General features: G+C 42.0%; 1 protein-coding gene across 1 annotated transcript; it reads left to right on the forward strand.

The window, feature by feature from the left end:
* Positions 1–1,212: 1,212 nt before the first annotated feature.
* LOC118221159 (DNA mismatch repair protein Msh2-like) lies at positions 1,213–10,782 on the forward strand. The gene is made up of 10 exons (XM_035405958.1): positions 1,213–1,270; positions 3,065–3,174; positions 3,544–3,667; positions 5,126–5,276; positions 5,611–5,708; positions 6,089–6,313; positions 6,849–7,053; positions 7,458–7,705; positions 8,786–8,961; positions 10,315–10,782. The coding sequence occupies exons 1-10, from the start codon at positions 1,213–1,215 to the stop codon at positions 10,483–10,485; spliced, it is 1,566 nt and encodes a 521-aa protein (XP_035261849.1). The 3' UTR covers positions 10,486–10,782.
* Positions 10,783–18,223: the final 7,441 nt, after the last annotated feature.

The raw sequence follows: 18,223 nt of genomic DNA on the forward strand, positions 1-18,223 counted from the left end.
TATAAGAACATGTAGAGATGTATATAGGTGATTGGTTGAGTATAAGAACATGTAGAGATGTATATAGGTCATTGGTTGAGTATGAGAACATGTAGAAATGTATGTAGGTTATTGGTTGAGCATGAGAACATGTAGAGATGTATGTAGGTGATTGGTTGAGTATGAGAACATGTAGAGATGTACGTAGGTGATTGGTTGAGTATGAGAACATGTAGAGATGTACGTAGGTGATTGGTTGAGTATGAGAACATGTACTGATGTGTGTATGCAATTGGTTGAGTATGAGAACATGTGACTACTGAGACCGACTAATGTTACTGTTACGCTCGCTTTTTGACGATTAACTTATTCACTAAATCTGATCATATAAATGTTTTGACGTGAATAACAAGATGACATGGGAATTTCCAATGGTTGATTATGGATTATATATTATTATTATGATCATTACATATTCTTCATAAAGTTGGCACGCTTGTTAACCAAGCAAATAAATTAATATAGTTTGTTTGATTATTATGTAGGCTATGTTGCGATTTAAGCTTATGGTAATTCTTTAAAGTGTTTACTTTCTCATGTATTTACATGAGTAACAAAATATTACCAAATTAACAAACTGAAAAAGGTCTCTCAACAAGTATTCACTATCAGAATACTATCAGCTATCAGCCCAGCTATCAGAGAGCAGCTCTGGATCCTGCAGTGTGCACTGGGCTCTGTAATAACAAGCAGGAGTCACTCAAACTTTGGAGTTAAAAGTGACTTAAACAGGCAATACGAAACAAGGTGAGATTCTACATACCTTTCCTTGATGTTCTTGTAGCTCTGAAAAACACACAATAACAGCATAATTGTGATAAGATGTATGCATGAATAAATATATTCAGTAGGGACTATTAACAATAAGTGAGAGAGGAGCCTAATGACAGTGATGTAGATTTTAACAGTAAACACACGTGAATAAAGGTCCTATAATGTACAGGTAACTGCCAAAATAAAGGAAGCACTTGAGTAAATGGGGGATAGGAAGTACGTTGAAAGCATGGGCTTCCACACAGGTGTGATTCCTGGGTTAATTAAACAAGAACATCCCAGCATGCTCACGGTTGTGCATTACAATACTGGGCAGGCCCAGTTTATCATTATTTTGGCTGAAAGAGCAGTTGTTGGGGCACTTTTGGCAGGTGTTTCAGTGAATTAAGTGACTTGCTGATGTTTCAGGAGGAACAATGTGAAGATGCAGGGAAGTCTGAGGGGAAAACATCATCAGGTAGGCAGAACTGTGGAAGCACATGCTCCTTAATGTGATGTCTGTGCATTGGTTTGGGATGCAACAGACAAGCAACTCTGAATCAGTTTACTTCAAATCTACAGCGTGAGCATGCAGTTTCATCAGTCTGTCTTGAACTTTCTTGTGTTAGTTACACATATGTAATCTACTATGTCATTACTATTATAAAGGAAAGAATATCCAAGACAGATCTATGATGAAAATGAAGCCTTGTGTAAATTATACCATACTTTTCACATGCAGCAGTGGGGATGTTTTTGCATTGAGGTTCAGCTGGGGCACACTCAGGCAAAAGTGTAATGCACATTAATCCTGTAAGTGTGCTCCTTATCAGACCTCCAAAAGAAAACTGAATGTTAACTGTGCTGACAGAGAGTCAGCAAGTGCGATAAAGAGACAGTGCTCAGTTGCAAAACATCCACCTGGATCAGTATTGTGTGAAACTTAGGTTCTCTATAAAGTGTAATCATGTTTTATATTGTTGGAAAGACAAAGTCATGGGGGACAAGTTTGTGTTTCAGCTACAAAGGTTAACCCTGTGTGATATGTTTACAGAGATCAGGATCATTGTTGTACTGTTTTGTCATGATTGTGTCTTTATTGGAGGACTTGGGGTTTTGCCTTGCATATAAGAAGATAATTTCAGTGGTTCGGGGAGACTCGTAACACAAATAGCCTGCACCTCCAAACAACAAATTGTTGGCTACATGTGGCTACAACTTAACTCGTATATATAGCATGCAGACATGGAGAAGCGGTATTGTTTTTTGTTTAACCAAACATTGGAATGGGCAAATACATGTGATCTAAGTGACTTTGGTATGATTGTTAGTGCCAGACATGGTGGTTCCAGTATTGCAGAAACAGCTACCCTCCTGGGAGTAGTACACGTTAGTCTCTAGAGTTTACCGTGTCACGGTACGGGGGGTGGGACCCAGGCGCAGAGTGGGAAAAAACACGGAACTCAAAAAAGTTGATACAAACAAGACTTTACTAAAAAAAAAAAAAAAAAAAAGCAGAACAAAGAGCCACGAGGGGCATAAAACATAAACTAAAAAAAATACAAAAAAAAACAGAACTACACCAGTATAGAAAACAAACGGCAGAAATGCACAGAAACACAAAGGCGGAAACAAAGTCAGAAACACAAACAGGCCAAAAACACAGGCAGGTACATACGGTCTGAAACAAACACAAGTCGGAGACAAACACAAGGAACCAGCACCCGAGTCAAGGGAACAAAGAACTTAAATAGACAGGGGGTAACAAGACACAGGTGAACTCAAAAAACAATTAAACCAGAAAAGGAGGGGATAACAAGACACAGGTGGGAACAATGACAGAATAACGAGACAACAATAATACAATTAACAGGGGGGAGCAGGACACAAAACAGAAGTGCCGCCATCTGGCGGCCCAACAAGGGAAACACAGACAGGAAATATTATAATAAAAAAAGATAATAACAGTGAGCGGCAGTTCCGTTTATGAGAGAAGTCAGAGCAGAATGGGCAGACTCGTTCAAGCTAACAGAAAGGCTACACATGGTCAAATAACAGCTGCTTTTTTTACAACAGTGGTTCGAAAATGGGAACCCCCATATGCCCCTGCCTCACGCACGCATGCCACCAAGTATTTGCAAGTATGCATTCCAAACACATATGCTCACTGTGCAAATGCATACTGAAAATGTGCATACCTGTCTCACAACACGCACATTCTCATTTGCTGTCCCTTCATGATGATCATGGCTAACGGCTGTCTTTTTTACAGGAAAACACACGGTCCTGCTGAACGCGGTGTTCAGCTCTCCTTTGAATGACCTCAGCGCTGACTTTGTTAAGTACCAGGAGATGATTGAGACCACACTGGATATGAATCAGGTATCTGAGCTGTCCTGTGCTGTTCTGTGCTGGGCCAGGCCACACTGTGCTCTGGTATGTCCTGTCTGTGTGTGGGCCCTATTGCTGTGTGACCTTTCAGTGTGTTATGTCGTTGTGTGCCTTGTGGTTGTTTGTGCACTCTGTTCTGTCCTGGTGTGTTTGTATTGTGATTTGTGTTGAGATGGTTGGTGTACTCTGTGGTGCACTGTTTTGTGTGGTTGCTAGATTGTGTGTTGTACAATATTGGGCTATGGTGTGTTTTGTAGTTGTTAGTGCCCTCTTTTTTTGCAGTGTGTGGATTTCATTGTTTAGCAGGTCATGCAATACACTTTGTGTTCAGCGTTGACTCTGGCGCCCTCTTGAGTGCAGATCGAGCACCACGAGTTCCTGGTGAAGCCGTCATTTGACCTCACTCTGAGCGAGCTGAGTGAGACTATGGACAGCCTGGAGAAGAGCATGCAGGGTGCCCTGAATGCTGCTGCCAGAGAGCTGGGTAGGCCTCCGACCTCTCCACCTGTCACTCTGACTCCTGCTTACTCACTTGGTGATCATGTAGAGAAGGGGTTCCAAAGTACAACAATGAGGCTTGCCAGGGACAAATAAAACCAGGTACAGGACAAGCAAAATTGCTCTAACCCTTGTCACGCTTGATGGGCTAATTCATAATTCAGTTTGTTCGAATGTCCATTCAGTATATAATTGCACAGAACCCAATTTGTGTAAGAGGCGGAAACAAAGATTATAAGGTGGGTCATATTGGTTACTGAGACTTCTGACCAATCATCAAATCAGAAAGTTGGTGCAGTAGACTCTATCATTAGTTCATCTCATCACTGTTAATTAAATTACCCTGGGGTGTTTCACAAAGCAGGATTACTGAGTTAGCTGGATAATTGCAATAAATAAAACCTGGAACTGCTGTTTTTACTTCAGTCCGTGTTCCAGATTTGGGAGCATTCTGGGTTTTACTCAGTGCGGTTATCAAGCTAACTCCGTAATCCTGCTTTGTGAAACAGGGCCCTGGATAGAATGGCAGCGTGGGTATGGTTCTTATGAACCCTGACTTATGGCCTAAGCACTGCGGGGTCAGTTCCAAGATACAGATATTGTTGCTTATTCTTCTGCCTAGTTGGCTTTGCAGAGGTTAGGTCTGAATAGTGTTCACTGTGTGAACTAAACTGTGTTCTTGGCTAGAAATAGCAGTACAAAATAAGTATTGTACCTTACTGAACCTGTGTTTAGCAGTTGTCTATGACCATGAAATGCACTTTTTGTACGTCGCTTTGGATAAAAGCGTCTGCCAAATAAATGTAATGTAATAATGTAATTGTGACCTTCAACAACTTGTAATTCATGGATAATAATAAGCCTGCGCAGACCTGGTCTTACTAGAGGCAGGTGGGTACAGTGAGTGGAATCCAACTGCAGGTTTCTTTCATTTAGAGTGCTGTCCTGCATCTAGCTAAACCAGGGATGGCTCAAACCAGTGTGCTAATACAAGCATTTCTGTGCCTGTGGTTTCCACTAACCCTGCTTCAGCAAATACCCAGGCTTATAAATGATAATGTGCCAAAATATCTGTTAATAAGGACAAGTGTGTCTGCCATGAGCATAGATAATGTACTCAATATAATATTAGGTAATATGAGAGGATAAATATGATCAATAAAAATGGACGTGTGCATTGTTTCACCCCTCTTGTTAGGATAGCTGGTTAGTTTACAGCACTCGCTGATATTGAACTCATTTAAATCTTCCATTAGAAACCTGAAGCGGAATCGACGATGACCACTTTCATGAACTCTGTCAACTCTGTGTGTGTCTTTCCATTTCTGCCTACTTCTCTGTCTGTCCACCTGTCTCCATCTCTTCCTGTATGCTTCACCATCTCTGTCTGTCTGTGTGTCTGTCTGTGGCTGTGTCTGTCTGTCTGTCTGTGTCCATTTGTCAGGCCTGGAGGGGGGGAAGACGGTGAAGCTGGAGTCGAACGCCCAGCTGGGGTACTTCCTCAGAGTCACCTGCAAGGAGGAGAAGAACCTGCGCAACAACAAGAAGTTCACCACGCTGGACGTGCAGAAGAACGGAGTCCGCTTCACCAACAGGTGGCGCCATTACGCACGCACGCACACACACACACACACACACACACATACTCTTCCCTGTGAAATGCCTACACCCGTTCCCACCTGGACCATCGGTTTAGTGAGTCTGATAAGAAAAAGTGTACATTTAATATGATAATGAAAAACCAGCAAGTGAATGATGTTCATTTATTCCATGAGACTAGTGACTAACAAGTGACTTTGCAAGCTCATGTTACACACACACACACACACACACTAACAGGGGCCTACGCATACGAGGTGTCAGATGAACTGAAGCTGTGTGTGTGTGTGTGTGTGTGTGTGTGTGTGTGTGTGTGTGTGTGACTGGCAGCAAGCTGAGCTCTCTGAACGAGGAGTACACCAAGAGCAGGGAGGAGTACGAGGAGGCCCAGAACGCCATCGTCAAGGAGATCCTCAGCATCGCCTCCGGTGAGGGGGGTTGACTTGCTGGGCCAATCAGAAACCCTCACAGTTTTTTTTTTTATCCACCACTTGGCCCACAAGGGAAAACCCTGGAAAAAAATTGTGCAAATATGCAATGAGATACCAAATGCCGTGTGAGTGTGAATGTGTGTGTGTGTGTGTGTGTGTGTGAGAGAGAGTGTGAATGTGTGGTTGTATATGTGTGTGTGTGTGTGTGTGTGTGTGTGAGTGAGAGAGAGAGAGAGATAAAGAGAGAGACTGTGGTTTTTTGGGTGTGTCTGTGTATGTATGTGTGTGTGTGTGCGTGAATATGTACTGTATGTGCATTTGTATCCACTCTTTCTGACTCCCCGTTCCTTACCTGTACCCCTCTCTGGCCCTCTAAGGCTACGTGGACCCCTTGCAGATGCTGAACGACGTGATCGCCCAGCTGGACGCGGTGGTGAGCCTGGCCCTGGTGTCCCACTCCGCCCCTGTGCCCTACGTGCGCCCCAGGGTCCTGGAGAAGGGGTCCGGGAGGCTGCTGCTGAAGGGGGCCAGGCACCCCTGCATCGAGGCCCAGGACGATGTGTCCTTCGCCCGAGGAGAGGAGATGTTCCACATCATCACCGGTGAGGAACACTGCGGCCATGCACTTCTACCGTACGCGTTTAAGCAGGCCCTCTTATCCGGAGCGACTTGCTATTCAAACACAAGGGCAAAGATCAGGGATCGAAGTCCCCAGAGGGTGAAGTATAGCCCCAAGAGAGACAACTGCAAAAAGACTCTTTAGCCAACTTGCCAGCTACTCCGTTTAACAAGTATAAATAAGAACTGCCCAAATGAGCATTTAACTACATTAAATGAAAACCAGTAGAGGTACTGCAGACATGCATGCACATATAATACACCCATGCACAGACACACAGACACATATGCAAAATCATACAGAAACTTTCAAACACATCCCTAACACATGTACACTAACAAACCCCAATCCTATACAAAAGACCCCAGACATACATACAGAATGCTCACAGAAAAATGCACATAACACACAAACACACACACACACACACCAATTATTTATATTATCATTTTAATTTTTATTGCCATTATGCCGGTGTGACCTTTGACCCGCCCCTGCCCCTCCCCCTCCCTCGGCAGGCCCAAACATGGGCGGCAAGTCCACCTACATCCGGCAGGTGGGGGTGATCGTGCTGATGGCGCAGATGGGCTGCTTCGTGCCGTGCGAGGAGGCGGAGATCAGCGTGGCGGACTCGGTGCTGGCCCGCGTCGGCGCCGGCGACAGCCAGATCAAGGGCGTGTCCACGTTCATGGCCGAGATGCTGGAGACCGCCGCCATCCTCCGGTAAGGGTCGGGGAGGCGACTCGGCACCGTGACAGTTCAGCTGTGGTGATATTTACTTTGCCCCTTCCGTTCGGGTTCGAATTTTACCTCAAGCGGTGTGCAAAAAAAATACGACCTGTGGTAATATCTGTATGAAAGGCAAAAAGCTGCCTCTGTTCATGTTATGGACCACATTTCATTTTTTATACAATCCACATCTCCCTCAGTTTTGCACCCTCATGCTTTCTGTTATTCTCTTGCACTATATCTCAATAACAGTTTATTGGCTATTCAGTAATCTGACTAACCGTTTATTGGCTATTCAGTAATCTGACTAACTGTTTATTGGTTATTCAATAATATCAGTCAACGTGGATTAGATATTCAATAACCGTCTCCATCTGCCTTTCTCTGTCTGCTTTCAGCTCAGCCACTGAAGACTCCCTCATAATCATCGATGAGCTCGGCCGCGGCACCTCCACGTACGACGGCTTCGGTCTGGCGTGGGCGATCTCCGAGTTCATCGCCTCGCGCATCAACTGCTTCTGCCTGTTCGCCACGCACTTCCACGAGCTGACCGCCCTGGCCCAGCAGATCCCGACCGTGCGCAACCTCCACGTCACGGCGCTGACCACCGACAGCACTCTAACCATGCTGTACAGGGTTAAGAAAGGTGAGCAGACACACGCACAGGCACACACACACGCACACACACGCACACACACACGCAGACGCACACACACACACACACACACACACACACACAGACGCACACGCTTGCACGTGATCGAGCTCTGTCTCTCTCTCACAGACACATGCACGCAGACACACACATTCAAACAGCACATTATGGACTTGTGCATATTTTGTGTAACTTGTGTTTATATAAGGTTCACACTGACATCTAGTGGCCACCTGATACTTGTTCTAAACAGGCATGAACTATTGGAAAATGATTGTAGCTCGTCATGCCGCTGATGGATTCGACTGTGAATTTGACAGGACTGACTCGCAGCTTTGCGGCTGCTTTGAATGCAGTTTGAATGGCTGTTCGGTTGACATCGCTTGGCAGATTGAGTAGTTTCACACTGTGATGTTGGTCCTGTTCAGTGGTGTGAGGGCATCTAAGGCTCACATTTAAGGACAGACGACCACATGTAATTGCTGCGCTACTCTGAAGTACGTTGAAGTTTGTGCCAGCAAATCGATTGCTGTGGCTATTCTAGTGCTGAGGGAATTTTTTAGCTCGTTTTTTCTCTCCTCTAAAAATTGGATCTCATTCCCTTTCCCTTCAACCTCTTTTTCCTCTCTCCTTCTCCTTTTCTCTTTCTCTCTCTCTCTCGATCTATATATCTATCTGTGTCTCTCCCTCCTTTGTCTCTCTTTCCTTTCTCTCTCTTTCTCTCTCTATATATCTCTTATCTATCTATCTCTCTCCTCTTTCTCCTTTCCTCTTCCTCCCTCCCCCTACTCTCTCTCTCTTTCCCTTCTCTCTCTCACTCTCTCCCTCTCTCTCTCTCTCTCTGCTCTCTTTCCCCTCTCTCTCTCACTCTCTTCCTCCCTCTTTCTCTGCTCTCTTTCCCCCCTCTCTCTCTCCTGTCCTCTCCTCTCTTTCCCTCTCTCTCTCTGTTCTCTCCCTCCCTCTCCCTCTCTCCTCTCCCTCCCTCCTCCCCCCTCTCTCTCTCCCCCATCTCTCTCTCTCTCTCTGTTCTCTCCCTCCCTCTTCCCCCCTCTCTCTCTCTCTCTCTCTCAGGTGTGTGTGACCAGAGCTTTGGGATTCACGTGGCGGAGCTGGCGAGCTTCCCGAAGCACGTGATTGCCAGCGCGCGGGAGAAAGCCCTGGAGCTGGAGGAGTTCCAGGACGTGACCCAGGCGGGCGGGGAGGAAGAGGAAGGGCCCGAGGCGAAGAGGCGACGTTTAGACAGACAGGTAGGAGGGCGGGTGGCGCAGCGGTAAAGAGCTGGGCTTGTAGCACCGAGGTTTTGGGTTCAAGTCTGCAAGCGTGGAGTCGTTCTAGCGTTGTCGTTGTACCCGTTAGCACTGTACTTTAGCTCAGCTTATTTCAGTAAATATCCAGCTGAATATCCATGCAGTGCTGGTAGATGCTGATAGTGTTGTTGTAATGTGCTTTAGTAGTATATAGTTCAGGGTAGGACTGAGAAATACACCGTAACGATACATATTGAATACAATAACGATTATCGGCACCATGTGCTGTATTGCCTTTCTTTTCGTTTGTTTCTTTATTTATACCTAAGGTGGTCGTAAAAATCTAGACTTCAGAGGCCACATGAAACGCTTCCGGGGGAAGACAACATCTCCGGTGTTATCTGTTGGGTGTTGATAAGAAAGCCATATGATCTAGACTTACTGTTTGATATTTGGCTAAAATGGTTAGCGCTTACTGTAGCAGCTGGGAACAATTTTGTGGCTCCCACGGTCAACTGCCTTGAGAAAGCTGGCAGCGCAAGCGTATCATTAAGAGTGATGTACTCTGGATTGATGTCACAGAATTTCTCATCCGTATCGTACACTTATAAAACTTATTATTGGATAACACCAGCCAAAATGTGACCGCAAATCAAAAGTTTGTAAGTTTTATAAAGCTTTTTGTCAGCAGGATTCTCATTGTGAATTGGAAATCTTTTTACTGATTGCTAACCTATTCATCACATTAATCACAATGTTGATTAACATAATTTACTTGACCTTTTTGCAATTGCATAACTGTGCCGTCATGTGACAACTTAATGGCTCAATATGTATAAGTTTGTAGATAAGTTTGATAACTGTGTATGTTGCCATGGTATGACAAAGGAAGCTAATCCTGAGCTAATACTTTGGGGAGTTGTTCAATACAAAATGCGTGTTATGACACTTCCATGCTTGATGGAGACATTTGCTTGATACAGGGGATCTGTCTGTTTACAGTCGGCACTTGTATGAGTATAGTCAGTGGGGAGGGAGGATGGCGTTGTGGTTTTTGTTGTGTCTTATACGCCCGAGTTCACACAGGTGACAGTCCTCTAAAACGTTCAATGATTTCTGGCGGTCCAGCGATTTCTGGAAGCTGCACGTGGCTCCAGCAAGTTGGGCGGTCCATACAAACATGCAGTTTGAGTTTACTGTTTTTAACAATAACATCCGCTATAAGGCTTAAAGTATTGTGATTGGATGCTTACTGTTGATCACCCACTCCTTACATGTGTGAGCATAATCCCTTGGGTGTATTTTACATGAGTTTTATCTTTACCTTGGTTGACATTGTTATTTTTTTTCTAGGAGGGGGAAAAGATAATCGAAGGTTTCCTGGCCAAGGTGAAGGCCCTGCCTGCCGCAGACATGTCTGACCAGGCCATCCAGGAGGAGCTCAGGAAACTGAAAGCCGAGGTTCTGGCCCAGAACAACAGCTTCGTGAGCGAGCTCACGTCCCGGTCCACAAGCAGCGCTTAAAGCAAGGGCCCGACCCCCCAACCCCCCAAAAACCCCAAAACACTCTAGATAATTATCTGCACTCCTAGCCCCAACAAACATGTGCCAGTCCAGTCCAAACCGGGCCTGTCCGGTTCAGTCCAGTTTGCTAGTTTGGGGCAGGTGGGTTGTAGGTAATGGTACAGTACGTTTGTAGATCTTTGTTCCATTTTAGAACAGTCATTTGTCCATTTTATTTTCTCCTGTTTTTTCTGTTGTGCTGTTAAAAACTCTCCACAACACACAATGGAAAATAAAGCTTGTGTTTTCCTTATTGCACATCCTGCAGTTTCCTTTCTGCACATTGGTGTCACAAAGACTGGCAGCTACTGCTAGGTGTGCTGCGTTAAGAGTCGAAGAGGAATGCCAGGTTTAAGTGAATGCAGTGTATTGTACAGTGTGTTCAATAATGGCAATTATCAATGGTGCAAAATGTGTGTAGTGGAAATGGCTTTATGAGAATGGTGTGCAGGTGACAGTGTTGACAGGTCTCCCCGAACCATTCCACTTTTCTTATATACCCAACGATCAAAAGAAAAAACCCAAGTCATCAATTAAAGACTTAATCAAAACGGTAAATCAATTATCCTGCTTGTGCTATCTTTGTAAGCCTATCACACTGGGTTAACCTCTGTATCTGGCTGGGCACTGACCCGTAGGTATCAATATCTTTAGTCAGTGCCCACTATATCACACCATTGAAGATACCAACTTATTCCCCACAATATCGGTTTTCCTACAATACACTGTATTATGGAGCAACTAAGGTTTACGTAAAGCTGATCCAGTAGGGTGCTTTGCAACTGAACACTCCCTCTTTATCATGTCCTGCTGTGACTCCCTGTCAGCACAGTAAACAGAACTTTCTTTTGGGAGTCTGATAAGGTGCATACTTCTGTAAGCCAATAGCATACAACAGCAAAGGAAAGCAAAATCTGTTTGAGAATTGATCTGTAATGAAAAGTCCTTGGATGTGAATATGGAATACGGAATTCTTTATGCCATTTATGACCTAGTCTGAAATTGAGAGGATTATTATCTCAGAAGGCAGAAGTGTCTCATTAAGAACAATACAACTTTGTACTATTGTGATTTGAACAAAAGTCAGTATTACCTTCAGTGGAATGACATCACTGTTAGACATGTTCAAAGGAATTACATGGGCATGTCCTCTAATGCTGTCACTTCTAGACATGTTTACTGGAATGACATCACTAATAGACATGTTCACTGGAATGACATCACTGTTAAACATGCTCACTGGAATGACGTCACTGTTAAACCTGCTCACTGGAATGATATCACTGTTAATCATGCTCACTGGAATGACATCACTGTTAAACATGCTCACTGGAATGATATCACTGTTAATCATGCTCACTGGAATGACATCACTAATAGACATGTTCAGTAGAATGACATCACTTAAACAAGCTCACTGGAATGACACCGCTACTATCGACACGCTCCCAGGGCATACTGTCAGAGCCCCAGGGTTACTGCCATCTTCACTTAGATAAGGGGACAGAGAGGGAAACATTCTCTCTCTAAATGTACCTTTGCAGGTGTAGATCTGTAGGGGAGTGGGCGTTTATCTCCAGTATTTCTCACTCTGGTCAGGTCATCGCTCAGAGAGAGACACGTATGTACAGTGTTGGGGTCAAGAGTCAGTGGAACCAGGAGACCAATGTCAGACAATGCTTTTTAAAATCCTGGCTAAAATGAGTGGTAAAGTTTACTGTCCTAGGTAGGCAATAAGGCCTGGAGCAGAGGCGGGTTAGTGAAGGCCATGTCTGTTTATGGTTTTCATGCCAACTTCTGGCCTTATTTGCTTAATTAATTATCCCTGACATTTATGGCACCTGACATTTTAGCTAGATTTCTTGATAAGTACATAAATGATCGCCAAAGACTTCTTGTCTCCCCAAATGACACGTTTTGCTGAGATCTAATCTATGAGTGAACCAGTTTTGGTGTACAGTATATGGCCATTTGGCTCATTTAGCCAGTGTAATTGCTGGAAACAAAAACTGTATGCACCGGCCCTCCAGAACCAGAATTGCCCACTCATGGAGGCAAGAGACAAGAACTGTCACCAAAAAATGTGCAGGTTTGAATACCTGAAGAGGTATTCATTTAACATTGAACAACCAATCTATCTTTATTCTATATGATTTGCAAACAGGGTGTCACACAGACTCACAGTGGCTATGTTACAGAGGGAACTGAATAAAGAACGAACACAATTTTATCCAATGTGGAGTATTCCTGGACCCCCAAAATGGCAGTTGAGCTGAGCTGGAAAACTGGGTTTGACAGAAGAGCACATTCACATGAAGCAAGTAAAGAATTTTCCTGTTGGGAAAATGAATAGCATGTGTACTATAATAAAGAATAAGAGGCAAATACACGTGCCGTATTGGAATTATATTCATATGGTACATTGTAATGCAGTTTGAAATAGCAGATTCTGTAATTCCAGCTGAAGAATGGTTCACCTGTTCACTATTATGCAGTTAAAACTAAATCTGAAATATCCCGGATTGTATTACATTTGCAGTGTTCTGGCAATCACATGCATTGGTTATGAAACAACTGATTGACCTTTTGTTTCGCCTTCTGCATCACTCAGCAGCAATTGTGCAAGTTCTGTGATCTGTGTCCCAGATACTGTACTCACTGTACTGCACCACCCCCAGCATTTTCTCCCAGACTCTAAACTTCAGGTTGCCCAGGTGTTTGGCCACATCTATCAGTGCCCCTGAGAGCAGCTCTGGATCCTGCAGTGTGAATTGGGCCCTGTAATGACAAGCAGGAGTCAGCAGACTTTGGATTTTGAATTCAGCTAAACAGACAAGAGGAAGACAGGCGAGAGTCTGCATACCTTCTCTTGGTATCCTTATAGATCTGTAAAGCAATAATAAATTATGCATTTATTAGTTAAATTACACATGACAAAAACACAAAAAATACTCATCACCAGCTATTGTCGAAGATAAGCAAAGTCAGTAGGGGTGGGCCTCCAGAAAATACTGAAGGACAGAGGTGCATTCAACAAACTTCAAAGTCTCAAAATCTAGCCTCCCATTAGTACCAACAGCATGTTATGTGGCAGAAAAGAAACAAAAATAAACACTTTTGCATTAGTATATAATTGAAAATAAATTGATTCGCACTCAAAAAATGGCTACAAAGCTTAAAAAAAATGTCATTGTTTTTTTATTTGTTTTCAATGCAGAATCATGCACAAACGTTTCGGCATGTTGCCTTCTTCAGTGTGCAGGTATGATCATTGTACTTGCACACTGAAGAAGGCAACATGCTGAAATGTTTGTGCATGATTCTGCATTGAAGAAAACACATTTCTTTTAAATAATGATGTTTTTTTGAAGCTTTGTAGCCATTTTTTGAGTGCGAACCAATTTCTTTTCAATTGACGATATTTCACTGGTTTCAGCGCACCAAACAAATGAAAACGGGTGAGCGCAGTGATTTCTCCTCCTATAAAATGAGTATATAATTGGCAGAATTTGTGCAGATTGACATATTCACATCATCAGCGTGCCCTAATTCGGCAGAAAACAATACAAGTATTTAAATATCTGTATTGTTTTAAATATCTGTGTATTTAAACAATATGCAACTATTTTAAATGCTTCAGTATGTTCTCATAGGAAAGGCTTTTTAAAACATTAACTTTATCAGCTGTAGTGAAGATGTGGTTTGGCTAGTTTTATATATTATATAGTGGATATTGTATGATCCTGGTAAGATAGCAAGTATGTGATTATGTTGTATTATCATGAAATTGGGAAAATCAGGCTCCTACCTTTAAGAATGAGATGTCTTGACTTTCTATGGCCTGCTCTATAGCTGTGATTTTGTCTGAAAGGCTGGAGATGTGTCTTGCGATGTTTTCTATCTTCTCCTCCATGATCTGACTCTTCTGCTCCTCTTCCTCCCTCAGAGCAGCTAGTCTGACCTCCTCTTCCTCTCGCAGGAACTGGTGGAGCTTCTCAAACTCTGCCTTCATCTGCAACTTTAAACTCAAATCATCATACTCAAGTTCATCATACAACTTTTCTCATGGTATATGTTTGCTTGTTATATGGAGAACATACCTAGACTGCAACAGCGGTATAAACAAATAAATAAAAAAACAATGTGAGACCCATTGTTGTTTTTTGTAAGAAATTTAAGACCGCCTGTAAATTGCAGTCTGATTTGTAAAAGATTCCAATACGTTAATCTGAGAAGAGTTTTCTGGCAGTGTTTCAGGAACAAGAGTTAGCTCTGTGAATGTTTTGAACACATATTCCAGTAGCAAAGCAGAGATTTCATAGCTGTATGTCATAATAAATTACATGATTTTCACATTAAAATAGAGCTAGCTGAAGTCACTGTCACATATTATAGATAAATCACAGCATATAATCATAATGAGAATAATAATGAGAATAATAATAATAATAATGAAAGTAGGGGTGGCACGGTGGTGCAGTGGATAGCACTGTTGCTTCGAATATTGGCTTGGGGCCTTTCTGTGAGGAGTTTGCATGTTCTCACTCTGTCCGCGTGGGTTTCCTCCGGGTATTCCGGTTTCCTCCCACTGTCTGAAGACATGCAGATAGGCCAATTGGAGACTCTAAATTGAGTATGAGTGTGTGAGTGAATGGTGTGTATGCCCTGCAATAGATTGGCGGCCTGTCCAGGGTGTATTCCTGCCTCTCGCCCAATGCATGCTGGGATAGGCTCCATCACCCCCCACGACCCTGCTCTAGATAAGCGGGCATAGATAATGGATGGACGGATGGATAATGAAAGTAGTTTCCACTCAAAATGTCAGAAATGCCTTCATATTTTTCATGTGAATTGTGAATAGACCATTGTAATTGGACATTTAAATATTTTATCTAATATAACATTCATAATTTTAGTTAAGAATCTGTGTGTGACATAAGCCAGGTGCCAGTTTCCTTGTCTGGTACAATAAGACATTTTCACCTGTTCTCAATGTCCAAGCATGATGCGCTGAAGCAGTGCTTTGGTAAAGACCATGTTCCAATGCTTATCTTAGTAGCAACAGTATGCTTTAAAAAAATAAAAAAAATTTAAGTAAGGCACATAAGGTTTTCCATTTGTTGAAGTTCATCACATCTGATAGTACACACAGGTAATAATATAGTAGAAAATAGTTAAAGTTTCTATTGAATATGTGAATATGTATTTTAAATGATCCTATATGTGACCTGATAATCACAACAATAAACCAGTTCAACAGAAGAGCTGCAAGCCAAGCAATAACATTTACAAGCATTAAACCTTAACAAACAGAACTGTATTTATCATTTGCTATCAAATGTATTTATTCAGTAAAATAAAATGCATACTAAAAGAGTACGTATGCTATATGCATAGCTGTAAAGCTATTCCATAAAATATTATATTATGAAGCAAGCAATGTATTAACAGCTACAACAAAATGATCTTACTGTACATCAATGTTACAGACACATTCACTAGAATGACATCATTGTAACAGACTCCCTCTCTGGGCAGCTCTGCAAGGCTCCAGGATTATTGCCATCAGTGTATAAATCAGCACTGAAATACGGGGGGAGTTTCTCAGTAAAGGAGTCTCATTATTATTGGCACCCTTAATCAAAATGAAGAAAAAAGGCTGCATATAATAAATAACACAGATAATAATCTATATGTTATGTTCAAACATATGGGAAACCTATATACTTTTATTTCAATAAATTTACTCTCATGCTTCAATGTTTTTTTTTTTTTTTTTTTTTAATAATCTAATGTTTTCTGAAAACCATAGGTGCAATAATTATTGGCACCCCTAACAATTATTGTAAGTGAAATCAAACAAAATGAAATTGGCAATACAATTTTACTTAATTTAGTTCATCTCAGGCTAAAGGAAGTATATTGTGTCATTCTATCACTTCCAGTTTCACTAGAGAAGAAAAATGAGGTAACAAGCATACAAAATCCCTTTGTCATCCATCAGCATGGGAAAAGCCAAACAACTGTCAATTCAGAAGAGTTGGTATGGTTGGTAATTTACCGTCACAAGTCTGGTAATGGGTACAAAAAAGACATAAACGGTTAAACATACCACTTAGCACTGTAAGGGCAATAATAGAAAGGAGTAAAAAATATGGAATGGTTGCAAATTTGCCAGGAAGAGGAAGCAAGTGCATGGTGTCCCCACGGACGATGAGGAAGATTGTGAGGGCCATTAATAACCCAAGGATCACTGTTTAAGAATTGCAGAGATTGGTTTGTTCTTTGCAGGCAACAAGTCTAAAAAAAAATGGCACCTCCATACCAACTAACTCCTTGGAAGGGTAGCACAAAGATAGCCCTTACTGAGCACAATAAACAAAATCAAGAATCTGGAACTTGCCAAACCTAATTTGAATTATGACTGGAAGAGAGTGCTATTGTCAGATGAGACCAAAATTGAACGTTTTAGCCATGCACACCATCAACATGTTTGGCAGCAAAAGAGGAATGCATACAGGAGAAGCACCTCATACCTACTGTCAAACATATAAGTGGGTCATTGATATTTTGGAGATGTTTTGCTGGCAGTGGTCCCGGGGCACTATTTTAGATCAACGGCATAATGAATTCAACAAAGTATCAGGAAATTCTGGCAGAAAATTGGGTTGTCTCTGCTAAGAATCTAGGACTTGGTCATAGGTAGATCCAAGCATATATCAAAATCTAAACAGAAATGCTTAAGTGAAATCAACATCCATGTTTTCCAATGGCCATCTCAGTCTCCAGACTTAAATTCCATCAAAAACCTGTGGTCTGAACTAAAGAGGGGAAATCCATAAGCGCAAACCCAAAGATATCAATGATTCTGAAAAGTTCTACATGGAGCAATGGTCAAAAATACCTCCAAATGTGTTCTCTAACCTTATCACAAAGTACAGGAAAAGACTCATGGCTGTCATCTTTGCCAGGGGTGTTCTCACAAAGTATTAAACCAGGGGAGCCAATAATTGTGGAACATGTTTTTTGGGGAAATATATTTTTTATTTAAAAAATGTAAGACTTTGGTTGATTCCAATGAATCATTAATCAAGCACACTAGTTTACACATGTTGGAAAATAAAGCTTATGTCAATAACTGTATTATTTTGTAGTTTAGCATTTTTTTGTTGTTGTTGCATTTTTGTGCATATTTATCAAGGGTGCCAATAATTCTGGAGTGCACTGTATGTCTCAGCCCCGTCCAACAGTCATGGTGCCTAAATCTGTGGTTTCCATTGGGCTCCGCCCACAGTACCCCTTCCCCTTCTAATTAGTGCTTGTTGCTCTTAGGACACAAAAGTAGTGGAGTAGTTAGCACAGACACCTCTGACCCAAGTGATTTGGGTTGATACTGGCTCTGTACCAAGGTCTTGAGTGTAGGATATATTTATTTTATTATTATTTTTTTTTTTTGTTACCAATAATGAGTGTAATTACAGAGAAATGTTCATTAACAAGACCATTTTCAGGTTGTATAGTACTTTGCTGATATATATTTGTAAAAAGACACAGATTTTGTTAATGTTTTAGCCAACTATTACAGTAAAATAACAGGCAGAATATGAAACTTTTGGGAGAAATGCTGTACTTGAATTTATTCTTTATTGTTATTGCCTTATGTAAGTGCAGTCATTGTTTAAAAACACAGTCACTGACT

The sequence above is a fragment of the Anguilla anguilla genome, chromosome 2 (genome assembly GCF_013347855.1).
Source record: "Anguilla anguilla isolate fAngAng1 chromosome 2, fAngAng1.pri, whole genome shotgun sequence".
Lineage (NCBI taxonomy): Eukaryota > Metazoa > Chordata > Actinopteri > Anguilliformes > Anguillidae > Anguilla > Anguilla anguilla.

Coding starts and splice junctions, on each gene's coding strand:
- LOC118221159 (XM_035405958.1), top strand. CDS start 1,213: ATGTTTCAGGAGGAACAATGTGAAGATGCAGGGAAGTCTGAGGGGAAA. Junction 3,668..5,125: donor TGCTGCTGCCAGAGAGCTGG/GTAGGCCTCCGA, acceptor TCCATTTGTCAG/GCCTGGAGGGGGGGAAGACG. Junction 6,314..6,848: donor GATGTTCCACATCATCACCG/GTGAGGAACACT, acceptor CTCCCTCGGCAG/GCCCAAACATGGGCGGCAAG.